The sequence below is a fragment of the Megalops cyprinoides genome, chromosome 7 (assembly GCF_013368585.1).
Source record: "Megalops cyprinoides isolate fMegCyp1 chromosome 7, fMegCyp1.pri, whole genome shotgun sequence".
NCBI classification, from domain to species: domain Eukaryota; kingdom Metazoa; phylum Chordata; class Actinopteri; order Elopiformes; family Megalopidae; genus Megalops; species Megalops cyprinoides.
In genome coordinates, this window is record NC_050589.1 from 12734881 (window position 1) to 12762243 (window position 27363).

Sequence of the window (27363 nt, forward strand, 5' to 3'; positions counted from 1 at the left end):
TCCCCGCCTTCCCTTTCTAACCCCCCCTCACACACTCTGTCTCCGTCCTCCGTGTGGCTTTAGCTAACGTGTTGTTCGTTTTTAGTGGCGAGGGCTGAGAGCGTACGTACAGTACCGCCTGTAGAACATTCAGTACCCTCTCTCTGAGGAGGCGGCTTGAATTCTCAGTAACACTGTCTCCGCCGCGTGAGCGGAGCGCTGATCATTCATCGGCAAAGACTCGCAGAAGTGGATCCGCGGAGAACAACCTACCTTAAGTGTCAGTGGGGAGAACACAGTAACCTGTAAGTTGATCATGAATGTGCGTTTAATTGTCAACATTTGACATTATTTTATTTTACGTGCACGTGTGGTTTTGTTGGCAGCCGGCAACACTGTTAGTTGAAGCTAGCTAACATACTAGCTAGCATGCCTCTCTTGCAAGGTACCTATGTTCGCAAAGGTTATGTTGTCAAGCTCCACAAGCCAAAACCAGATAATTAGGTAGTAATATATCTTACGATAAATAAAAAAAATATATAAACAAATAAATAGCTACATTAATTCTGTTGAAGAGAATAGTTTTGTAATATAATCTAGTTAGATGAAATGTTTTTTGTTTATGCAACCCTAGATAAGTGTAGCAAACGAAGCGTATTTTGTTGTATATTATACTCTACCTTACTTGCTGAGAGGAACGTGTACATAGTCTTGTTGTCAATTGCATGTGCATAGCCTGTAAAAACGCCCCATGTGTTCATAAACGTATTTGCCGTGTCTTACGAATGTATTGAACCTGAAAAAATGGTGAGTTACGTGAAACGCAAATATTCACTATTACAAACAAAAACAACGTGATGTCTTTTAAATATCAAAACGTGTTTAATTAATTAGATGAGCAGCACACTGTCTCATTCCACAAACATTGTTCAGAAGTCGCAAAACGACCAGTGTGTTGTGCGTAATGACACCCTTTTAGAATTACACAATCCACCGTAGCCTTGCATGTGAAACCACTAACAAAACAGATAAAAAATGAAATGCCGTAACTGTGTCACATTACAGAGAAAAGAACATTGCATGTGGCTGTGGTTTTTACTTTATTAAAAACTGGTCCAGGTGAAGACAAATCCAGCAGAGATAAGTATTTTATGTAACATCTTGAATTGAAAACAAGAATTATATCAAAACTACATTTAAGTCATTACCCATCTCTTTGTAAATATATTGGAAGGTTTTACTCTAAAAGCTAAGTGTTAGATTTATAGAAAATGGTCCTTCTCAGCAATCACCAGTTTTAGTAAGCTGGTAACAATATGACGCAGTGAAAAAATAATTGATACACAAGATGCAAAGGCTCACTCTTATGATGTTTTTTGTTAATAATGATTTGCATTAAATCATGCAATGCACAAATTCAACTAGATTTATATAGGGCCAGGTCACATATATATTACTAATGATAAAAAGATAGTCTGTGTTAATTAATACAATATGTGAAAAGCCACTTAAAGGCTTAAAAAGTACTATTTGAAACTTGTTTATGGACTCATAAGGTATCATGACACTCACATTAAATGCAGATGTAGGGTGCAAATGACACTGGAGATAGTGTTATAAAAGGAGTTGCGTTTACTGCATGAGCAGAGGGTGTCGAATGGTTGTGTGTCAGTCTGATGTGCTGTATTTCTGTGGGATCTGAGCATCAGTGCATCCTTTTGTCAGGGAATAGACATTTTAACAACATTTTAAAAAGTGGCCTTTTTTTCTCTTGTGACCCAGTACTGAAGCTATTATATGAATAGAATAAATGTTGAGTGCAAGTAAAATAATAAATTCACATGTTCTGAAAACCCATTAAGCATTAGACAACTTTGATGAAATTGTAAAAGGCTGACAACAAAATTAGAGGACCTGAGAACTGTAGAATAAAAGGTAAAGCATGCACATAGCACTAAGAATGTACTGCGTCTTGGTAGTGCGCAGAACAAAATATCCTCGTCAGAGTGTAGAAAAAAAAGCTCTGAAGAGCATTTCAATGAAAGAGCAAACCAGTATGATTAGGTAAGATGGGCAGCAGCTATAACACACTGCAGCTTTCTCCTGCCTTCAGCCATAGCACCCTGTAGCTTTCTCCTGCCTTCAGCCATAGTACTGGTAATGTTTTCCTGCCTTAATCCTTAGTGCACTGTAAATTTCTCCTGCTTTCAGCCTTAGCACCTGTAGCTTTCCTCTGTCCTCTGTAACTTTCCTTTGGTGAATGGCTGAAGCTAAGTGAGGCCGGACATGGTTATACTTGGATAGGACCTCTTGGAATAACCAGATTTGTGTTGGTGGGCCTTTAGGAGGAAGGATTCCCAGTAGAGCAAGTATACGCCCAATGCCCCAATTCAGAGATGTGAGTACTGTGTTGTAAGAGACGCTGGCCTTTGGATGTGACGTTAAGCTGAGGCCCTGACCGTCTGTGGTCATTCAAAGTCCTATGGTGATTATCACAAAGAGTAGGGGGTTCCCTGGCGTCCTGGCCAAATTCCCAATCCGGCTCCCTTAACCTGGCCACATAATCGCTCCCAGTTTAATTGCTGGAATAAATCCCTCCCTCTCGGCCTCCTCTGATGTGTGCTGAGTGTCCTGGCACCCGCATTGGTGCTACATAGCGGTGTTACCTCCTCTCACCCCACACTGTAAAGCACTTTGACATCCATGAATGGTGCTGTATTAATGCAGTTCATAATAACAGCAATAATGATAATTGATATAGGTATTATTATGTAAACAGCTGTGCTCTTTTGGGTGAGACTGCAGTGAATGAAACAGTTGTGAGCTTTGCACTGTGTTGTAGGCAGAAGTAGGTGCGAAGCTCTCGTTCCTCTTGAAGATTCGCTGTGGAGGGATTGGGGGGGGGTTGACTTTCCTATCTGCTGTGTCTGTGTGTGTGGTTGGTTCGGCCCCGCGTCTCACACTGAAGCCCTGAGCTGTACAACAAGGACCACGCAAACACCACAGACAGGCCTATGAGTGTGAGTGACAGGTAGGAGGTGGTAGGTTACTATGACGCGTCGGGTTGCAGGTTCGACTCCCAGCTGGGGCACTTAATCTGAATTGCTGCAGTAAATATCCACCTGTGTAAATGGATGAGCTGGAAGATATGTACTTCACTCCAGATAGGACGTTTCCAATGTAAAATAACATGATGTAAAAAAAAATAACTAAAGGAAAGCCTCAGCACTCAAATAAGGTACGGCAGGAACCGCGCTGCATGAATACAAGCAGGGCATCACATGTCCGTATGGATGTGTGGACCCTCTCAACACACAGACAATGCTGTAGTAACCATCAGACAGTGACCCTGTGTGGAACTCGGCACGGACACCCTGCGTGCTTATGAACATCCTTGAGCTGCTCTGCCTATCAGCTGGGTGACCATGAGACCCCAACAGCCTGCATACAGTTCTGTGTGCCGATTCCTTTCTGTGTGGCTGGTCCTGTGGGCGCAGCGCAGGAGCAAAAACACCTCTGTAGCTTTGCATTTTCGTTTTGGCTGCGCTCATGTGTCCAGGAATTCCTTCTGCAAATGTGGATTTGGAGGGGTCGCCTTACAAATGCCTTGATGTGCATAGGGAATTAGCTTCCATTTCATCCTCCTTTTTTATGTCGTTTTCTATCTTGTCCTTTGGCTGTGTTCTTGTAGGGCTGTCAATATTCATGTTAATTCAGATGATTATTTACAACGTGGGAAATGCGTTCATTTGTATTGTAATTAATTGCAGTTCTGTATTTTCACTCTGTTGCGCTTAACCTATTTGTCCTGACGCATTTTTGTTGGCTAAATGGAGGTAGGACAAGGAGACAGCTAACCATAAGAAACACACTTCCATGTGTGGGAAAAGTGCTGGAGGTGCAGAGCCTTTGAACAAAAAGGTTTAAATAAAGAGAAAAACTCCCAGTTTTACAAGGCTGTTTACAGTACCTGTCAGGCTGGATTTCAGCATCGACATGGTGAAATTTGCAGCACCACTGCGCTAAACACGCTCTTACTGATGAAAAAAAAAAAATCATCTGCAAGTCCTCTGGTCGGCACCAAACAGGAGCGCCGAGTTCTGCCAGGGTACTCTTTTAGAACACCAGGGCAGCTGTAAGCCAGTTATTCTAATGATCAATTGAACAACAATTTAACAAGGTTTATTTCAAAGTGTATGTAAACAAAGCAGTGAGCGGGCAGCTCGGCACGACAGAGATCATGGGTGTGCCATAGAGCTGGAAGGGCTCGTATGAAAAAGAGCACTCATACACTGAGCAGCTGAACACTTTCCCCTAGAAAGAGGCATGAAAGTGTTCATTCTCTGGATTACTTTTTCTTTTTCAGAAGATGCCAAATTTGTTTCTAAATCTCAATCCAAGTGCGATTGTTCTGTAGAGTAACACTTCTTTTAGAAAGCTGACTTGTTAACGTTCAGCCCAACCAAATGTTGGCAGTGCAACCACACGGTAGTTGCTCTATATAGAATTGATTGTGGGGAAGTGGCTACGTTTACTACTCAAAATGAAAAGTATGAACCTTGCATACTCTTTGTTCTGCCTCATTACAGAAACATTACACGTCAGGACGTGGAAAATTCCATGACAGCTAAGACAATGGCTAGCAATAAACAGCAAATTGTGTCATAACAAGATAATTTATTCTTGTTTTATTCACTGAAGAATGTCCAGAAATCATTAGAATGTAGATGTTTGTTTATTGTCTTTGCTTTGAAATATTCTCAGCTGTTTAAAAATACAATCTAAGTTGTGATTCATTATTTTTAATTACAAAAATAAATGCAGTCAGTTTGTAAAGTGTTGAATAGCCATGGATTTTATCATCATGCTTTATATTTTTCATACATTTTTATTAGACTTTATTTATTTTTATCAAACATTATATTAGTTTGTTTGTATAGTATATACTTTTACTGTATTTTACCATGAAGTTCAGTTTTCAGAACAGTAGTTGTTTTTATCAGGATTGGCTCATTCCCTATGGACTCATTTTCACACCAACAGATGCGTGCATTTGCGTGATTTTTGTCTTTTTTGGTAATGAATTTTTTGTCTTTGTCTCTTGTTGTGTGGAGATGTGAGCACTTGCATGAGTTTGTCTTCATTTGTCGTGAAGAGATACGCATCTGTGTGATATTTGTCTTTTGGTTTGAAGGCACATATACATTTGCGTGATTTTTTGTCATGTTCTTTTTGCTGTGAAGGGACGTGTGTGTTTGTGCGATTTCTGCGCAGGGTTTGCCAGCTGCACTCGATGTAGGACTGTGCCTGAATGGGGCTGAAATTGGTGGAGGAGCGTGTACTGTGCCAGCAACTGTGGAGCAGAAGGAACAGAGTGTTCCACTACACACACAGACACACACACATACGCGCGCACACACAGACACACACACACAGACACGCACACACGCAGACAGACACACACAGACACACACACAAACACATACACATATGTAGATACACACAGACGTGCGCACATGCAGATATACACAGATACGTGGACATATGCAGACACATACAGACACAGACGCACACATGCATATAAAAACATGCGCACACACAGACATGCGTGCATACAGACCCACACACACACTCATGCACACAGATACACACACATGCATACACAGACACATATGCATACTCACATACACACACATACACACTCGCACACACACTCACACATACACACACGGTACTGATCTATTCTGGTGCAGTCACACTATCACTGAGAAACAGGTCAACGCTTCCTGTGACCTCCGTACCTTCCACTTTGTCGCCTGACTTCCATCATTTATATTTGACTGTCTCATTTACATACCCAGTTTCATAGATTACAGAGATCTGCAGTAGTCCCATCGTTCTGGTCTGCCTATTTCCAGAAATTTCTTGTTAACAAAGCAACACCAAACCATTTAGATAGCATTGTTAAGACTTTGCTGCATTATGTCTGATATTTACATTTACTTTGAATCAAAGTCTTTGAATTTTACTTTAAATTATGCTTTGAATTGTTATAATTCTATATATTTTTAGTCTTCTTTCTAATCCAAGTCCTTTGTCCAGTGGTCTCCTGGTCTGTTAGTTTCAGCTACAATGTTCAGATGAGTATGGAAGCTGGCTGTATGTCCCTTTCCCTAACATGCTGTTCACTTTTTCCTTCATTCAATCCTACAGACTATTTCCTCACATCTGACAAAAAGTAACTGGTTAATATATGTTTAAAATATTAAACAACTAATGGGTGTCTAACATATACCAGTCTTCCCTGTAGACTGAGGTGGTGACTGGGACACTGAGCTGTAGGAGGTCACACCCCCCCCAATGAAACGCTTAACTGAGGTCCTGATTCACTGTGATCATTACAAATCATTTACTGCAGATTTTTTTCACTTAACTGGCTAAGTTCCCAATTTTGCTCTAAAATTCTGGCCTCATGCTCACCCCCTGTTTAATTGGCAGAATAAATCCTTCCCTCTCCACGTAAAGTGATGTTCAGGGCAAAATGGCTGCCGTGGATCACTCGGGTTGGGGCTACACATGGGTGATGGTGGCTGAGCTGAGTTAGCCCCCTAACCCCCATCACTATCAAGTGACTGCTGCAAGCCCCTGTACAAGTAACATGTACAAATCATTCATTTATTCATATTGTGTCAAAGGCTTTCAAGACAAAAATACTCAAATTGTGTAAGCATGTATGAAATATTGCATGATAATTGCATTCGTAGTATATGAAAGTGGTTTCTGTGGAGAGACATTATTGTACATTGCCATATGTTTGTATGTTTCACACTGTGGCTGCCAAACCATGCGGCGCAGCACATCAGTAATGAGGGATCATGGTCTTAATAAGTGATAAGTAGCATGTGAGGGTTCAGCACCCTATGGTTCACGACATGAATGTGTGCCAGAAGTGCATCATCTTACGTTATGGCAAATGGCCCATGAGCTGAATGGCACATCCACAATTCCTCTATGATTTTGGTAGACCACTGACTTTAAACCGCACATAGCTAATTCCAGTCAAACTGCTCTAGCAGGATTACGCATCTGCCAAAAAGTCAAAAATGTTGTATTTTGAATTTTAGAGGGTATGGTCTCCATACCATGTGACTTAGCAGTGATTCCTTTGTCTGTTCGATACACCTCAGATATGAAAAAGCTGTGCAGCGTGGAATACAGTTTTGAATCTGCTGGTTTTGGTGGTACTGGGTGTGGCTGTGTACTTTATTCATCACTGCAAACCGAACTATACCTTGTGAGTGGACTAGAGCCAATCAGTGCTGTCTTAGCATCATGCAACCAAGAAAAACAAGAGCAAAAAACTATATAAGAATTTTGTTACAAGAACAAAAGACGTTTCTTCCGAAACAAAACCCTCATTACTTTGGAATGAATCAGCAACGTCTTACACGTTGAAATGATGTAATGTGCAAGAAGTCTTAGACTGTTCCAATAAAAAAATCTATTATCACAGGACAGGAGATATTTTTAAATGTAAACGTAAAGGTGAATACTGAATGTACTGAATAAGGGGTAAATTGGGGGTTGGGGGGGACGGACAGTGCAGAGGGAGGCAGTGGTATTTTAATACAGTCTTCCTGAGAGTAAAGGTAATAAGACACTTTTCCGTTGCTGAGCAGTTGCTGAGGATTTACAGGGGTGAAAGAATGAGATTAGGCAACATAAGAACAAAGAGAAAGAGATACCAGAGCATGATGACCTCAGGAGACCAGAGGCAGGATATGTGTGTGTGTGCGTGTGCGTGTGTGTGTGTATATGTGCCCTCTCATGTTTGTAGCTGCTGTGGTCTACCGATTACTTTAGACCTCAGTCAGACTAGCCCTTGGTCAGCCAAGTATGTCCTTGATCTATGTCTTTGACGCTGATTTTTTTTTTGGGAAAAAACATAAGCTTCAAATCAATTTTAACACAAAATGTTTGCCTCTGGAATTACACAAGGCTTCCACCCAGTTTACTGTCACTGAGCTCTCACCTGCCAGTTTAAAGAACTGAAAGTGCAGGGTGAGATTTCAGACAGTATTTTAACTGCTAATTTTAGCTAAAGCTAATTGCAGCTTGATAACAGAATTCAACAGGATGGCTGTGTTTTGGTTTAGTGAAGAAAATATTCAAATATATAACTACATAATTTACATGTATGCAAAGTTTATTTTTTGTTCTGAATGCTGTACTCAGTGTCAGTGTTTGGGAAGTGTTTTGATGATGGTTGCACACTAAATATATATAGCTAGCTAATTCCTGTACATTTAGATGAGATGTTGAGTAACTGGTGTCTCTTGTGCTCTGAAACCTGCCAATTCAGCTATATCTCACATGTACTTCCCCCCTCCGGCTGTGGCTTCTTTATTAAGAGAGACCTGTGTCCTTGAGTAACATCAGGCTAAATAGTAGTGCTGTGTGGAGCCTAAGGAGTAAGGACAGGCGAATGTGTGTTATACTTGGGAAAAGGGAAATGAGCGCTCTGTGTAATTTTATGCGTATTTGTTAAAACTGGCTTATATCCAGTCTTGCTTTTGTCAGATGTGTTTTGACAAATCACGTACCGCGTTTCGGTAGGAGCAGGGAACACCTGCCAGGATGTTCATAGTTTATAGTAATAATTGTATTGTCTACAGTTTAAATTTACGTTGAAACCTACTTTTTAAAGCGTCTTTACCTCCGCGAACAAAGGTCTGCTGTCCTTTCACAATGCCATATTCTCACTGGCTGCACTAGAATGCTTGTTTGCGGTTTTTGATGAATGTGTGCGGGTATGTCTGACTCTGGATGTCTCTCTGCACTATCAGAGGTCAGTGGCACCTTCCTCTATCCATACATGTGTGCCCATTACGTGTGTATGGATGGAGGAAGGTGCCTGTTCATTTACTTGTTCAGTTCTCAAGCCCAGGGCCTGTCTTACACCTCCCAGGTAACCGAAAGTCTTTTTGGAGCTGCTTAATTGTGTGGCTGGATAGGTCCGTTTCCAAAATTCAGCAGGACATTGTCCAAATTTAGGACGTCATTGATGAAATTGCTTAGCAACTCAGAAAAATCCAACTTTTAATTTTCAAAAAAACCACTGAAGTGATTATATAAAGCTCTCTTTGTGAGAACGTATGAATGGCTAATTAACTATTCTAAAATATTTTACAAGAAATTAGTAAGTGATCATGTACCCCAGTTTGAACACCATTTGTCCTTCTGTCACACTAATAAATAAAGACTGATCAACATTCAATACAAATCATCTACTACCACTAATAATAAACATTTTCCAGCAGGCTTGTAAAATACCCCAAGTATTCCTGTCTACTTTAAAATGGGGAAAATGTCCACAAATAAACATTTCAGATGAATATTTTTGACAAGTTTTATCTGATAAATTACTGAAGAAGAAAGTAAAAGATATATTTCACAACAAAAGACAGGAAATATGTTTTTATATCTGTATATATGTGTATACTTTGTTACTGTGTATATATTGGCAGCTGACATTTGACCAAAAAATCTACTTTCTCCCCGTTTGATTGTCAAATGAAAATGTGTTTGTGTGACGCAGTGGAAAGGAGCAGAGCTGCACTGTTACTTCACTATAGAAAGAAATGGGAGGAATGTCTTTCAAATCCGAACTCATTCCCTCTGTTTATCTAAATAAGTTTGACCTTTTTTTCCTAATCAAATTTCAAATGAACAGAATGATGACGGTAAATATACCGTTCTGCCCTCTGTTCATATCTGAATGTAAAGATACTGCTTTCAGCCTTGAGTCTCTGATTATTATTATTATTATTATTATTATTATTATTCGTGTGCTGGTGAGGCAGATGCGGCACACGTTGCTCCCGGTACGCCAGGTTAACGGGCAGCATGCCTGGCCCTTTGTGTTCCTTTTCTCTGCTGTTATTCTAGGTCCTGCCCTGTTGGTGTAAATTATAGGATTTGTCTGACATCCAGTTTGGCACGGCATCCTCCCCTTTAGGGCAAGGAATGCACAGCCAGGAAAATATCTCAAACTAAAGTTCACAGGTTTTCACAATTATTACAAATACATTCTAACAGATTTTCACAATTTTCATTTGCCGTTCCTCTCTCTCTCTCTCTCTCTCTCCCTCTCTCTCTCTGTTATATATATTTATTTATAAATACATATATTACATATCATATTTTTTTACACGTGCATATATATGTTATGTATATTATGTATATATATATAATGCAGTATTAAGCTAAAATAAAGAAATGTTCTTATCCTGAAACTTTTGTTCTTTCTACGGTTTATCAAGATAAAATATGTAATATGAGACAGAAACAGGAAACAGGATGTTGGTTCCCCTGCAGACATTCTGCTTTTGGTTCTATGTTGTGGTAATTACAGGTACACCAGACCTGTGCTTGTCCCCATTTAACCTTTGCTAGCAACAGTGCTTATTATTACTATTAGTATTATTGTGAACCCATTTTGCAAATGCCTTTACCAAAAGTCATTTAGAGAGGCACAGCACCTTCCACAGGAACGCAGCAGAGTGCTGTGATTGTGCCGAGTAATGCACTGTGATGGAGGTGATCTGCGAGCCCCATCTCATGACTCAGCATTTACTGATGTAGAATGGAGAACGCGTCACATGACACCTCTTTAGTTTTTGTGCTTTTTATTCACAGTTAGGATTTGACTGACAGCGTGGAGGCACTGCCAGTTGGAAGCTCTCCTGAGCCTTCTTCCTCCTCATGACACACGCGGCACCATGTCGAAGTAATTTAGCCTTCCTCACGCAGCTTGGCAGCTCGCTGTCCGTGCACCGGACACTCCAGCCTGTTTCTGGGCCTCAGAGAGAACAGCTATGTGGACATTTGCAGCTTCGCAAAAAATGCTCAATACTGACCAGTCCACTAACCCAAAGTGCCAAAATGTGCTGAATTGATTTGATTTTTTTAAAGTACTTTTGTGCCCAAAGAATAAAGCTCCCAGCAGTGCAAAGGGTGAAAGGGATAACCCATTACATTTGACCTAAATCTGATGTCTAAATTTGGGTGTAAAAAATTTGGGAAGGGCGTTTATCAAGCCTGTGACCTAGAAAGAACTGGTCTTTTGTCTGTAATGTAAGGGTTTAAGCCTTCATTTAATTCCAGTCTAGGTTCTTAACAAGGGTTTGATTTCCACTACTGCCAAAGTTTAGCACTACAAGGTAGTGTTGGAGGGGAGGGGGGGGGGGTTCAGAAAATATTCACATTTATTTTTCATTTACAATTTATGTGTTAGAGCCAGGAATAACAGATGAAAAATAGTCCTAAAATGTTCTTTCCAGATACTTAGACATGTTTGACTGACAAAATTGTTTTGCTAACAAATCCTTTGCGTAACAATGAGTTATGTTTTACATTAGTGTTGTAGTGAGACAAAGTCTCTAGATACAGAGTCTGGATGATCATCTCAAAAAACAGCTTCTTTAACTTTGAAAATTCAAACAGTCCATTCCACATGAGAAATGAAATCTCTAAGCGAGTGCATTTATGTTATTGCCCTCTGAAGTTATATCAGAATTCTGTGTTTAAGGGCGCTTAGATGTTACAGAAGTAAAGGTCAATTATTTCTGTAGAAAAACCCTAAAAAGGGCTTAACTTTCAGTGCATAATAGGCATGGCTGCATGCCGTGCCAGCCCATATCTGCGGCCCATTCATAGCTGTTTTCAGGTGGTTTTGGGTAGTTTGACAGCGCCTCATGATCACAGCGACTTTCGGGCTGAGAAAGAGAAAAGCCCCTGGCTTTAAAGCCGTACCGCTTGTAAAGGGCCCGTGCAGATAGGCTTGGTCACACTGTGTCAGGAGCAGAGCCGAGCACTCGATCCGGCCCCCGGACCTGGGAGGGTGCCAGAGAGAGAGAGAAAGAAAGAGCGGTGGGCTTTAAGGCTGGGAGCTTTTCTCCCCTTTGTCTGGGTGTCTAAGCTGAAGTCCTCACCCTGCTCTCACTCTCAAGTCCCCACATGACCCCAGATCGGCGTGGTGGAAAGTTGGTTTCCGTTCAGATGTCACACCAGGTCAGGGACCATGCAGGGGTGGCCCTGAACGCGCACGCAGGGGGGGGTTGCTGAGCGTGGCTCTGTGCGGGTGAGAGGGACAGAGGCGAGCGGCATGCACAGCGCTTGTATATACGCAGTTTGGATTTGAAAACGTTAGACTTCGTGTCTCTGACTGTCTGGGAGAGCTGAGTCGTTGAGTTCATGGTGATAAAAATGTACTCTGTGGAATGAACACATGCGAGTCTGAGAGGGACAGAACATTCTGTACAATGGAGCTATGTGTGTGTGCGTGTATGAGAAAGTGTTTGTGTGTGTCTCACAGTGTGTTTGAATGTGGCTGTGTGTGAGTCCGTTTGTCTGGGTGTTTGTGTGCGCCTGAGTCTATGTGTGTGTGTGTGTCTGTGTATGTGTCTGTGTATGTGTGTGTGTGTGTGTGTTGATGTGTGTGTGTCAGTGGGTCTGAGTGTGCATGAGTAAGTCTGTGTGTTTTTGAGTGTGTTTGAGTGTGTCTGTGTATGAGTTCTTCTACGTGTGTGTCTCACAGTGTGCTTGAATAAGTCTGTGTGTGAGTGTGTGTGTCCTTGAGTGTGTTTGTATGTCTGAGTGGGTCTGAGTATGTGTGCGAATCTGTACGTTTTGGTGTGCCTGTGCTTGAGTGTGTCTGTATGTGTGTGTGTGTGTATGTGTGCGTGTGTGTGTGTGTGTGTGTGTGTGTATTTTTGTGTGTGTGTGTGTGCGTATTTGTGTTTGCATGTGTCAGTGTGAGTGAGCTTGTTTTTGTTTGAGTGTGTGTTTTTGTGTGTGTGTGAGAGAGTGAGTGTGTCTGTGTGTGAATTTTTCTGTGTGTAGAGAGACTGTGAGCCTGTGTGTTTGAGTGTGTCTTTATGTGTGTGCGTTTGTGTGTGTGTGTGTTTATGTGTGTGTGAGTGTGCATGTGCATGTGTGTGTTTGTCTGTGTGTATGTGAGTTTGTCTGTGTCTGTGTGTGTGTGTATGTGCGGAGTGGAGTGATGTGTAGTGTATAGAGTGGTTCCTGTGTGTGCACATGTGCATTTGTGTGTGTTTTCCTTTGTTTCTGTACATATGTACTGGTGCATGCAATGTTACAAATATTTATGTGTTTGTGTGTGCTTGTGTGTGCAGTCTGTGTGTCTGCATGAGCAAGTGTGTGCTGATCTCTTTGTTTCTGCAGGAGTGCGGTGGCCCATGTATAGCTGAGATGACCACCGACAGGGAGCTGCTAGTGGATGGACAGTCACCCACGGCTGTCTTTGCCTTGCAGGGCATTGACATCACACCCAGGAAAGACCAGGGTGTGTGCAAGGTAGGCAACCGAGGGCCCACACACACCGTACAAGGTGCAGATCACTCATATCCTGCGGGGACAGAGGCGAAGCGCTGCTGTAATGTGTGTTTGTGGTATAACATACGACAGTCCAAAACCGATGATTCCTTTTTAACAAGGTGATGTGTAATTGTGCTTTTGAATGAAAATATAAGAAGTTCAGCGATGAGAACAGTGTATTCATTGCAGCTAGGCTTAATTTTTACCCGTAGACTAGGGTGTGATGTGCAATGTATCATGTCTGTTCTTGAGTGGTCTTAGGTCATTCCATTCATTAGTAACTCTCAGTGTAACTGAGGATGGTGAGTTTTGTATTATTAATTCATTATCTTTTCGAACATGATAAAATCTGACCAGAAAACAGACGTGGAGACCCTGATACAACGGGCATGCTTTTATAAACAGGGGCTTGCTTTTATAAAACAGGGGCATGTTTTTATAACACAGGGGCGTGCTTTTATAACACAAAGAGGTGTGCTTGTATAACACCCTGGCGTGCTTCTATAACATAGAGATATGCTGTGATACTCAAGGGGCTTGCTGTGATAGCACAGAAATTGTGCTGTGATGAAACAGAGATGTGCTGTGATACAAAAACGTTTGCTGTGTTAGGTCAGCCCAGTCCTGTGACTGTCATTAGCCACAATGACACAATGCTGACACATTAATTGGACACAGTGCTGCAGAGACCAGGGGCTGATGGACGCACAGATCTCTGTAAGTTATGTGTAAGGGAAAGAAGCTTGAAAAATGACTCTTATCCTGAGGACTGTGATACTGGCAGTTCCCATCTCACAGAAAGGTTTTTTTCCTCAGTTGGGAGTTGGGAGCTGGGGTGTACCTATAAATGTGTGCACCTTTTCCAATTCAAAGATGGATTTCTTTTTTGTGTGTGAGTGTTATGACTTCGGCAAAGTAACGGTTGCTTTGGAGAAAAGGGTGCAGGCGTTTACCGTTTCCCGGGTACGGCAGAGTACAAGCAGAGCTATGGCCAGGTTTCCCAGGGTAACAGCCTCTCTGCACTGTAGTCATTGAACCTGCTCTCACCTCAACCACATACCTGTGCTTTAGGAGAGAGTGCTGACATCTGGCAGCCAGGAGGGGTGATGTAATCCTTGTTCAGAAGCTCAGAAATATGGTGAAGCTTACACTCAGCTTCAGAATCACCCTGTTACTACAAAGATTTTTAAGTTACCAGATCTCCCCTGATTCGATAGGATCCTGGTTTTTAGCTAAAAAAAACTGCTTCAAATCAAACTCCTCCTAATGGACAGGATGCACATTATTCATGTTGCAGATCAATTTTTTTTACATTATTGAATACCAGTTAAAAAAGGAAAGTAATGAGGTGCTAGTCTGACCCTTACGTTACTGGGAGTGGCCTTCTTTACATGGTGAGGAAACCACACTTTAGGTTTGTTCAGAAACCATATTTAGATTTTTATGTTCTATAAATGCAATTTATAGAATTACACACTTCGTTCGCAATGACATGAAAGATAGCACTTCCTCACAATGGTTTGTTTTAACGAAATAACCGAGGTGTAATGATTTGTGCAAAGGTAGTATAAGCAGGGTGCGAAATACGGGGGGTCTCAGGGGGTCTGAGACCCCTTGATTGACACTTGAGACCCCCTGAAAGCCTCAACAGCAAAATTTTGGGGTGTCTCTGGAAAAAATCTTTAAAAAATTATTTGTCACTTGTAATTGTCACTAAAAATGTAACCCTTTTAACCCTTAAAGCCTGACAGACGCAGCCTGCGTCCAAATTCATATCCCTTCTTCTCGGTTATATTGCTCACAAAGTATTCATCGCTAATGATGCTAGTTGCTTGTCTATGTCACGAAGTGTTGGCAAGAAAAATAATTTTGAATTTACAACAAATTTAATCATAGTTAAAATCTGCATACAGCTCTGTGTCCATCTCCACACCCATTATTCTTGTTTGAATTACTCATGAACTCGTCATTGCATAGATATGAAACACATATCACAAGAAAGAGCAGAACCAGAGTTTTGTAATGATGCTAGTCACATATTTGTACATACCGATGTAATCACGTTATGAAGACAGATCAAACTTCTGCAAAGTAATATCTTAGTAATATCTTAAAAGTAATAAACTAATTTCTTCACCCATTTTCACACTCTATCTCCTCGGTTGAGTCACGAAGTCCCTAACGCTTCACAATGTAGCGCATATCAAAATAAACAGCAGAACATACCCTCTCCAATGATACTAGTTGTTTCGAGTTGTCGAGTAATCCGGTTTTGAAATCACAGCAAATTTCTGCATTGTCTCCAACATAGGGCTGACATTACATCCTACTTTGTATGAAAAATGAACAGAAAATAATGTATTTGCTTTTCATTGCAGTGATTCAAAAGTTGTGGTCAAAAGACGTGTGCAGGTTTTCAGAAAATAAAGCGCATTACCCACACGTTACCCAAGCTGCCAGATCAGATGAAACACAATCTACACACACAATCCACACACTACATAAAATTAATTATTTCCTTATTTATTTACTATCCACACCACCACCCCCCCGGCCGAAAAAACCTCCCGTATTTTGAAACCTAAATGTTGGCAGGCATGGGTAGGGGGGACCCCCGATTGCCACGGGGTATTTCACACACTGAGTGTAAGTATAACCAAAACAAAACCAAAAGCAAACTCAATGGCTACCTTCATCCCCCCATTTTAGCATCTTCTTACAACGAAGTACACACATTTAAAGAACTCTACACACAGGGCTAATTGAAACGCTGAAGCCGAGTAACAGGAAATTACAGCCGACACAAAGAAAATAAATAAAACATATATTGTTTTAACTTGTGAGGGAACCATCCAAGTATCTTAGCCATCTCATTTGCAAACATAACAGCTTTGATTTAGCAGATCATGTAAATTGCCTCTCCCGGCTGCCAGAGCAGGTACGAGCCTGTTTGATTTGGAGGTGCAGGATGATGTGTTAAATAGTGATGAGATCAGAGGGGCAGCAGTACCATGTCCACACATTTACACTGGGATTTTCAAGTGTTTAACTCAGTGCTACTTAGCAGGTGGTCAGATGAGAGCAATGACCAATCACGGATGGCTGTTTTACACTGGGTCAGGTGAGAGGAATGAACAATCACAGGCAGCTATTGCAGGATCAGGTGACTCATCAGAGATGAAGTGTATTTTACACAGAGGGGAGGTCAGCCTTGACATTAGAACATATGATGAAAAGCAAAAGCTGGAATTCTGCACATTTAATTCAAAATTTGAACAGAGGACAAGAAGCTAATGGAATCTCTCACCAAATCAGGGCCCAACTTTTGGAATCGTTTTGCCAGATGTTTTCACAAGACGAGGCAATCAGATAAAGGTTTCCATCAAAGGAAGATATGTTTATTAACCAGAAAGTTTTTTTTTAATGTAGCCAGCATGTTGCAGAAAAAGTTCACTGAGGCACACGCTTCACCAGAGCTTTCTGCTAATGCAGGGGTTGGAGGCGTGCCCCCGTGCCGAGGAGGGGATTCTGGAAGGATTTCTTCTGTTGTTGTTCTCATGCGCTGCAGAGGAAGGAGCTGTCCAGATCAAATGATCAAATTGACCCCCTGCAGAGCAGCTCATTTCCGCGTCACAAAAAAACCAAAATAACGAATAAATGAGCAGAACATTCAGAATGCCCATGCTTCACGCCACAAGTATTCAGACATGGATCTGAGAGAGTTTGTCTCCCCTGCCCAATTAAAGAACCATTACTCTGACTACTAAATGTTTCCCATTACTGGGGACAATGGGGCACAGTGAAGACATTTGCTGCTGCACTTGCAAATCTGTTGCATCTCCGTTGCATCTCTTGGGGCAGCTTCTGCATTGGTCCTGTTATTTCTGCCATTATTCTGAGATCTCCTCCAGTTGCCTCCTACTTTTCTACATTTTCACTCACAATTCAGATATAGGCCCTTTATAAGGGGTACTGACATACATTCATGCTAATAGGCTGAGCTGATACCATTTGCTTTTTCTCTATTTCTGGTCTGTATGTAGAACTGTCTGTACCAAATTTCACATCAGTAGGTCAATTCATGAGGAGTTGTGCATAGATGTCTGGCAGAAAATCTTGACTTACTAATGTGACATTATTTTTTCGAGGACAACTGTATTGTTAAAAAGAATGCACATAAAAATCAAAATTAGACTCTAACACAAAGTTAGCTATCTGCGTATGATTTCATATTTTTAAATGGATTTACTCTCCATTTTATTCAGCGCTTGTAGATCTTGTGTTTGAGAGATGATAAATCTGCATTAAAGGCCAGCTTCTCAGGCTTGCTAATAAAGTCTGAGAACACAGTGTACCTGATGATGAGGTCTACCTAACCTGACTTGAGCTGGCTCTCATCTGAAAGAACTTTGTGTTCCTGTATTTCAGGTGGTTACACGCCCTGGCATAGAGGCAGAGAGGCCGATGATTGGGGACAAGGTATTTGTCCATTACACAGGTAAACTGCTCAATGGGAAGAAGTTTGATTCAAGTCAGGACCGAAAGGAGCCCTTCACCTTCAGGCTGGGCAAAGGTACGCAACAGCGCCCCCTGCTGTCACCCAGGAAACATCACTGCAGGATCATTCAGCAGACACCTGCAACCAACAGCGCCCCCTTCTGTCACCCAGCAAACATCACTGCAGGATCATTGCAGCAAACACCTGCAACCAACAGCGCCCCCCTGCGGACACTCAGCAAACAGCACTGTGCCTTCACTTAGCACACACAGTACCCAACAGCGCCCCCTAACATCACTCAGTTAACAGCAGAGCATCACTCAACATGCACCCCCATGTGAGAGAGCTGCATGGTTTTCAACTGTACACATTAGCACTCCCTGCTGGACTATGCGCATTTTACACTGAGAGAACTGAGCTGTGAGTTCCTGAACTTGGTCATGAATCGATCACCAGCTTAATTAAAATATAATTTAACCACAGGTTTGTAAACATTTGTGTTCCTCAGCATTATTACAGCAGGAATCCACGCCAGAGAGCCATTTATGTTTAATAGTAAACATTAAAAAGAGCTAATTTGAAATTTTTTTCTAGTTTTGTGTCCAGCTCCATTTGATAGAGACATTTTCAGCTTAAGCGCCCCCTCTAGGCAGCATGTTGAAGTTCTAAGACGATAACCTCTGGACAAAGGGTAGCCACATACTAGACCAGATACCTCTGCTCTGTTCAGATGTATGGTCACCAATGAGCCTTTGAGAGTCCAAAACCTGCCTTACAGCCCAGGCTGTAGAAGTTGTTGTGTAGCTGGACTTTAAGAGATGCGCGTGTGAGACTGATCTCTCCCATATGTGCAGGTCAGGTAATCAAGGCGTGGGATATAGGAGTGTCCACCATGCGCAAAGGAGAGGTGTGCCTGTTCCTCTGCAAACCAGAATACGCCTATGGACCGGCAGGGAGCCCCCCGAAGATCCCCCCCAACTCCACACTACTGTTCGAGGTGGGCAAATTCAGACAGAGAGTCTGAGCTAAATAGACACTGACGAGGAGACGGGGACACACAGACCTCTGTTTATTAAAGAGTGCCCTCATTTGTGTCAGCTGGGCCCAAGAGTGACATTATTAATGATAGCATTAATCCAGGTGGTGATGGATGTTTTTTTTTTTCCTCACACTCACTTCAGGGGTCATGCACAAAGCTTGTAGGGTCCACATGTTAGCCACTGCTATACTGTGTATCTTGCCTAGCCAGACTGCATACAAGTGGCCTCACAAGGTAGCATGCCAAAAACCTAAATTAACACCAGTTGGCATGAAGATGGCCATTAGCGGGTGTTGTGGTGATGTGGTTAATTGTACTAAATTTTGACAAGTAGCATTTGGCTTCAGAATTGACCACATATGAAGAAAAATATCTAAATCCAGGCCTAGGACAAAGATCGGGCCAAATTATGGGACATTTTGCATGTTTATCTCTTACTAACCAAACATGTTACTTGCTACAGTTGCTGTCTTTTAAAAAAAAAAAAAAACAACACACACATCCAAGATAGCCCCTGGGTTCTGGTTTGATTCATTACAAATGCCATGACTCATTATGTGACACATTAAATCAGAAAGACCAAAGGGGAAGATTACGCTATGCTTCACTCACGCTTACAGCCAACACTATCAGACAGTGGCAGCAGATGTTAGCTATGGATGTTAAACCAGGGGGAACTCCGATTGGTCCTGGTATAACACATAGAGCTTGAAAGACCACACACTCTACATCAGGCCAAGCTATAGAAAAGGCCTTAGGAAGCATTGCCTGCTTTGGAATAGTGCTACATTGTTCTGTAGGTGGTTATGTTTGTTGTAATGTGGCTTCATTTTGATATAATCATATTAATGGTGAAGTTATTGGTGTTTATTCCGTGAATAATAGGGGAATATATGCTTTCAACATTTTTAACTTTGCTTTTTGTGTGTGGAAAAAAAAAGTTTTTCAGCAATTTTCAACAGTAACAGCCCCAGGTCATCTGAAGCAAATTCAACCCTCCTCCTCCTCCACTTTCTTAATCTTTAAATAAACTTAAGAAAGTGGGGTTTTTTTTTACAATGTTTCCATCATTTTTTCATGATAGGAGTGATAAATAAAAGTGTTGAGTCGAGTATGAGCAAAATAACACTTCCTCAGCTGAGGCTAGACTACACAGCAGGGGGTTGAATTATGTCTCAGACAGTCTCCCTTATTCCAAAGAGTTTCATACAAGAAGAGAATAGGAAACTGAAACCCTTCATCTGTGTTAGTCACACCATTACTTAACACCTACATGTGAATTAGGTGTAAAGCTTACCTCACTGTTAGCGTTTGTCCTGGCCTCACCCCAGCACCTGTGTCTCCAGGTGGAGTTGCTCAATTTCAAAGGTGAGGAACTGACGGAAGATGGCGGAATCTTGAGGAGGATCAAAACGAAGGGCGAAGGCTTCAGTAACCCCAACGAGGGGGCCACTGTCTACGGTAAGAGAGCTCATGATTGGCTAGTTGGGCATCAGCCTCTGTCAATGTGCCAGTTAAAGTGTACCACATGGCAATGGTGGTAATAGTCGATGGTAACAATGTAAATTGATGGTAATGGTGGTAATGTTCATGGTAATGGCTTTCTCATTTACCTGCCCAGCAGAGATGTAACAGTAGTTTGAGGGGTAACTACCTCAGCAGGCAGCTTTTTGCTTTCTGTATGGAGGTGGGATGGGGTGTAAAATGTTTGCCGTCAAAACCTTTTAAGCTTTCACTTTAGACCTTCTCTTTGTGTTTTGAATAGTAATGAAATGCAGTTCTTCAATCTGATTGATTACACAAATCATATCCCCTTTGTAGACAAGTAAACTCACTGTACACTGTACACTGAAATTTGTAATTGTACATTATATAGAGCTTTTGGAAATAAGAAAATAATATTCAAAGAATAATTTACCTTAAGTGTCATTATGTGGAGGTTCCATCTTTACTTTGGTATGTCAGCATGACCTTTTGAAGTTTCCGGACACAATTATATCAGGCCTCGTGTCATGGACCATGAGTGCTTTCTGTTCTCTTTACTCACTTTTTCCATTTGAAACACAAATTTAGCATTATTAGAGTGCTCACCATGTCACGGTATCATCCTTTTCCACTTCGAGTCATCCCTCTGTTACTCTGTAATCACTTACCATCCAAGGCTAACTGGTTTAAAAGCAAAATACTGGGAAAAGTATTGAATTCTGTGTGTCATTTATTTGGTAAAGATGTGGTGGTGTAGGAGAAGAGAATGTGAAGGGGTCAGCACTTTAAACCCAAAACAGAGACTCCAGTACTGTTCAAAGCATGTGGAAGGGAATCGGTAATATGTAATCCAGTGGCGCTATGGGGCAGTGGAACCAAACAAAAGGCTGGCTGCATTGCACATTCCGGGGGGACAGTGTTTGTGCAGCGCACGCTTGCCTCTGCTGTCCTCTCTTCCTCTGTCCATTCCACACATACCTGGGGTGTGAGCTCTGACCTGTTGTACGAAGAGACACGCCAGACACAAAGCCCTTGTGGAAAAGCTTGCAGGGGCGCCTTCAGGTTTTTCAATTAGAAATACACCATTTGGTGCAAACAGTCCCAGACTGATGCATTCCTTGGCGCCCCCAAACATCCTTTGACTGAGGCTCACAGTGATTACAGAAATAACTTTTACCCAGGGCTACTTATGTACTCATAACATTTAAGAGATGTCAGTGTCACTGTTGCATTCAACAGCACCACACCATGTCAGTGTGCACCACAGTAACCCAACACAACAATTACGCAATGAGTGACACATCAAAGAAATATAGTTTTGACTTTGATTTAAGTGTTAAAGTAAATTGATGCTTGTTGAACTTCAACTTGTATCCACTGACTGCAGTGCCTTTCAAGCCAAAAAGAACAAACAAAAATATTGTTCAGAAAAGTTAAATTCAAAGGTGTAAGGGGGGGGGAGGAGATATTTTAAATTCATTTTCCATATGTAGTGTAATTAAATTTATCTCTCTGGCTGATGTTCTTATCCAGAGTAACACCCAAGACCATCAAGTGCCTGTCACAAGGGCGGGGTCCTGGATGCAAAAGAGCAAGTGACACACAGAGCCTCACATGTATGAAATACACATATGTGAAAATGTGTCTTTTCATGAATATCGAGCCACAGTTATCATTGTGTTAAAAATATTTTTATTGTTTGTATTTTTGTTTTAATTTCAGCACTTTCAAGGACAATCATTTGATGACCTGTATATGTACATTCACACAGAAGAGAAGGAGTGGCTTGAAAGTGCATTTAATTATGGGCTTTGAACATTCATGCCCATCTGGTCATAACCCCCAAGACCTAACAAACATTCCATGCTGCTGCTGACCAAAGGCTCCTTGACCAGTCTTGTTCATTGCTGGGATAGGGGGACTAGTTGACTCCATGCTGGAATAGGGAGACCAGTTAACTCAATGCTGGGATCAGGGGACAAGTTAAGTCAATGCTGGGATAGGGGGACCAGTTGGCTCAATGCTGGGTTAGGGGGACCAGTTGACTCCGTGTTCAGATAGGGCCTTTGTTGTCCTGATTTAAGGGAATTAAGGGTTGCGTATTTTGCGCAGTGCACTTACAGGGCAGCTGTGCCGGTCGGGTGTTTGATTCGCGGGACGTGCGCTTTGTGGTGGGTGAGTCGGAGGATGTGGGCATCCCGCTGGGAGTGGACCGGGCCATGGAGAAGATGCAGAAAGGAGAGTGCTGCCTGCTCTACCTTAAACCCAAGTCAGTATATCCATGCATGTGAAAAGAGAACCACGCTATCTTTAGTGTGTGTGTATGTGTGTGTATGTGTGTGTGTGTGTGTGTGTGTTGTTTTTCTTAGGTCCATCATCCTCATGTAACGGATCTCTGTTTTTGCAGGTATGGTTTTGGGAGAGAAGGTAAATCAGAGTTTAATATTGGGCCAAACGCAGAACTTGTGTATGAAGTGACACTCAAGGATTTTGAGAAGGTGAGTCTTTAGAGAAAATGTCAGTGGCATGTGGTCTGAGGTCAATGACAAATAAACTTCAGAAGTAATTGTTTTTATGTAGTGTGGATTAACCAAATGTGACCGCAGGCTTTCAGGACTGCAAAGAAGTAGATAATTATAGAAATAACTGTCTAACTTAAAACACTGAGATTCTTTCACTTTCTCTGGATGTATCTAGGCCAAGGAATCCTGGGAAATGGACCTGAAGGAGAAACTGGAAATGGCAGTTAAGGTCAAACAGAAGGGAACCCAGTATTTCAAGGTACCTGATGGAGACTCCGTACTTTAATACTCGCTATACCCAATTTACTTAAAAAAGACATTTACCTGCTGCAGTTACTGAATAAAAAGAATGCTTTTTTCCAATATTTTCAAATGGAAAAAAATCCCTTATCAAAGCACCTGATGTTGGGGTCTGATATATTTTTTTTGTCAGCTGTTGTGTATTGCAGATGCTAGTGATTTAAATCCATTGCACATCAGCATTAGCATGTTGTGTTAAAACTTTGGCCCAAAGTGTTATTTCTGTAACTTCGTGGTTATGGATTCAGGGGATATGGGCATTCTGCGTGCTAGTGACAGTGTGTGGCTGTTTATTCTGGCAGGTGGGCCGCTTCTGCCAGGCTATGATCCAGTACCAGCGCATCGTGTCCTGGCTGGAGATGGAGTGTGGGGTAGGGGTAGAGCAGCAGCAGGGAGTCCACGCCTTCCTCCTGGTGGCTCAGCTGAACCTCGCACTCTGCCACCTGCGATTGGGAGAGTACTCACAGGCAGTGGAGAGCTGCAACAAGGTACAAGCACCAGAAGTGCAATATGATACAGCAACTATAACTGCAATATGGCATGGCAGCTAAAACTACAGTATGGTACAGCAACTGGAACCACGGTATTGTACAGCAGCAAGAACTACAATATGGTGCTGCAGCTAGGACTGCAAAATGCTGTAATAATTATACTTTGCAACAAGGCCTACTGTTTAAGAGTGCTGCCACGTCAGTTCTCTCAGACTGACTTCTTCAACTGGGTTCACGCAGAGTTGGTCATGCTGGTGGATTTGCTGTGTGTATGTCCAGAGTGGGTCAGCGAAGCTGCTGCCCCTAAAGCTGTTCTTTGATGTTGCCTGTGTGTGTGAGTCCATGTCGGAGACCTCTCTCTCTCTCTGTCCAATGTGGCTGTGGCCCATGCTACCCAGAAATATATATATAAATATATATATATAGAATATGGTGTATTGTATATGGTGTGGTATAACCTTATCCTCAGCGAGGCAAACCTCACTCCGGTTGTATTATAAAGGGACTTGCCTCAGAAAACCTCCAAGCAGATCTAAACCTTTCCACTGTAAGCACACAGGAGTGCTTCATGCAGAACAATCCCAGAGCTTTTATTTGCAAGTATTTATTCTGCATGGGTAAACCTTCAGGTAGCTGGAAGTGACATTTGGAAGACAGCCAGTATATGAGGGTATCACTAAAATCCTGTCACACTGGTACATAAAAGCCATTCTGATGATCACGGCAAAGCATGTGTGTTTGTGTGTGTGTATGCTTTGGCTGTACAGTATATTCAGTTATTCTCAAGTACATCTGTGTCCATCTCCCTGCCTTTGTGTTTTTTATGTGTGTGTGTGTCTGTGTGTGTCAGGTGATCGAGCTGGATGGGGAGAATGAGAAGGCCCTGTACCGGCGGGGTGAGGCCCGGCTCCTGCGGAACGAGTTCAGCCTGGCCATGGACGACTTCCGGCACGTGCTGCAGGTGAACCCCTCCAACCGTGCGGCTCGCTCCCAGATCTCCGTCTGTCAGCGCAAGATCCGAGAGCACCATGAACGCGACAAGAAGATCTACGCAAACATGTTCCAGAAATTCGCAGAGCATGATGCCAAGGTCCGCCCCCCCCCCCCACAGCCCCCATCTCCTCTCTCCTCTGCATCTGAATCATTGGGATAAGCTCACCTGCCACATGCTAGAGCTGGGATTGGCAAAAGGTGTTCTTAAATAGAGAGTCTCCATTTAAGAACTCCTGCCTTCATGATTTTGTTATTATTGCTACATTGCTTGTTTGAATTGCCTCTGAGCATTGCTGTAAAACCACACATTGTTTGCATTAAATATTCGCAGTTTATGCATGCATGCAGGTGCAGACATAGCCATAGCCCTCTCTGTGTTTCATTTCACATTGCGCATTAATGCTGCCACTAGGGTACACACAGCTTGCATTACACATAGCTATCATAATTAACTTCAGAAAGGTTTCTTGCCACCTGTTGACATGCTAAGGCTGTATTAGCTTTACTTCTGTTATTATTCATTAGGGGCGTAAGTTATTTAGGTAACTAATAGTAACCAATTACTGATATTGTTGAAGGCTGTGTTTATGCATGCATGGTGGTTTAGATCGGCAGAATGTTCATTCACGAAAATGCAACAAACTGTCACTGCTAATGTGCTATGGCATCTATGAAAAGAGTTTTTTATGATCTACAGTTTTTTTTTTGTGATTTTAATGAAGCAGTGAGATGTGAGAGAGAACCGTTACATGTCCCTAGGTATTAGGGGGAGCTGCGTATGACAGTTTGTCTTAGTACTTACCTCAAAGAAAGACACATTCCAGTTCCGTGAAGGTTCACGCTAGAACGGGTGAAATTTCCCGCTGATGTCCTGTGGCTGTTTCAATGCTCAGCAGGCCTTCTTAGTCAAGCTGGATGGTATGGCTCAGCTTTCCTTCATGGGTCATCATTCAGAGACAGAGAGGGACCGTGGCACCTGATGTTGTTTTCTTAGATGGAAAACATGCCACGTAAAATGGGCGTTATGCAAATTACTGGCCCTGTTGTTGAAAGACACAGTCAATTCACCCACACACAAACTCATTGTAATAACATTGTAATCCTTTCACAGTTTGAGTCTATTCCCTAAAAAAAGTCAGGGTACAGCCATCTAGCGGTGATCTAGGGTTACTGCACTGTACTTCATTTTTGTAACGGAATCCATCCTTTGTACTTGGGAGTTTCATGTGGAAGACGTCTAACCATTCAGTGGTGCATCTTGAATATTCTTAAGCAGAAGGAGATCTATAAGAATTTACATTAAATACTGCAAAACCCACGCTACATTTTTACACACTTTTTAAAGAAAATGTCTTTTTTTTTTTTACTAAACTACCTGCGCATACCACTCAGTTATCCCAGTTGTAATCTCCCTAATGAACTGCAGTCTGAATCTCCTGGATATAATGCACTTTGTGAGTTAGCCTGCCCAGCATAACTCTCTGCCTGGCCCACGGAGAAAGGGTCCCCTGCAGAGACGCTCTTTTCTGAGGGTCTCTGCCATTCCATGAGGGTCCTTTGTTTCTGAGATATTTAGTAAATAAGGGTTTTTTTCTCTCTCCCTTCTGTGGCCCTGGGCTCTTGGGGGGCTTTGAGCTCTCAGCCTCTGTCCTACTGGCACAGCTTATAGCATGGCTATATGTCGGGCATGGCTGTCAGCATGCTGGCCCAGGATCCAGAAACTGCTCTGCAACAAATGTGTTTCTGGAGTGCACCGTAAACACAGAATCATGAATGGGCTGATGGCTTGGTTGGTCGATTGATTGTCTGGTTGCTCGATTGACTGATTGGCTGATGTCCATGTGTTCTGCAGGTGGGAAGGTTGAAGAGGCGGAAGGAGGAGGGTGGGTCCAATGAGAACAGCGAACTGGGAGCTAAGCGGCGCCACAAGAGCCACGAGTGTCCTTGAGCCTGCGGAAGTGGGGGGGGGGGGTCAGGCGGGGCCGCCCTGGCGTTCTCGCAGCGGGAAGGACAGGGTGAAAGAGACAAGGACTGGACCCATAAACTCTGAGCACCTTGCGGCCCCCCCGCTGCCTTGCCCTGTTTCCCCGCACACGTGTGGCCTGCGTGTTGGGGGGAGGGGGGGCGACTGCTGGGCTGTGAGGGTGCGAACGAAAGAGGCCGTGCCTCTGTCGGCATTCCTACGAAAACCACGCACAATCCACACCAGCCCTGCTTCCAGCCTGGCTTTCTCTGTCAGTGTCAGTGGTATTATTATTATTATTATCATTATTATTATTATAATTATTATTACTACTACTGATTAAGCTGACTCAGTGCTGTGTGTGAGAGTGGAATGCAGTGCTACATGGGTGGAGCTCAATGCTTGAGTGGGCGGGGCTTCGTTCTGATTGGGTGGGAGCAAGGCTCCTTGGATTCCTCATAGGGGGACATTTTTTTGGGGGGGGTGGGGGTGGGGGGCGGCTGCAGATAAACACTTGAACAGTACCTGGACCACTGGAGGAGCAATGGACAGTCCTCTGATCAGGAACCATCATGCCCTACCCACAGACTGGCTCTGCAGGCACTGTGAACCACATCCCTCTACAGAAAACAGCGAATACAGCAGGCCCACGTCCACCTTCAAGGAAGGGTGCACTAAAACACTGTTGGCTGGCT

The 27363-nt window shown here is 42.6% G+C and overlaps 1 protein-coding gene across 1 annotated transcript; it reads left to right on the plus strand.

The window, feature by feature from the left end:
- fkbp5 (FKBP prolyl isomerase 5) lies at positions 1–26664 on the plus strand. Its single transcript, XM_036533706.1, has 11 exons — positions 1–284; positions 13225–13356; positions 17806–17950; positions 18730–18872; positions 20261–20375; positions 22512–22668; positions 22807–22897; positions 23097–23180; positions 23524–23709; positions 24563–24802; positions 26558–26664. Exons 2-11 carry the CDS (start codon positions 13252–13254, stop codon positions 26651–26653), a joined length of 1362 nt encoding a protein of 453 aa, XP_036389599.1. The 5' UTR covers positions 1–284; positions 13225–13251; the 3' UTR covers positions 26654–26664.
- Positions 26665–27363: the final 699 nt, after the last annotated feature.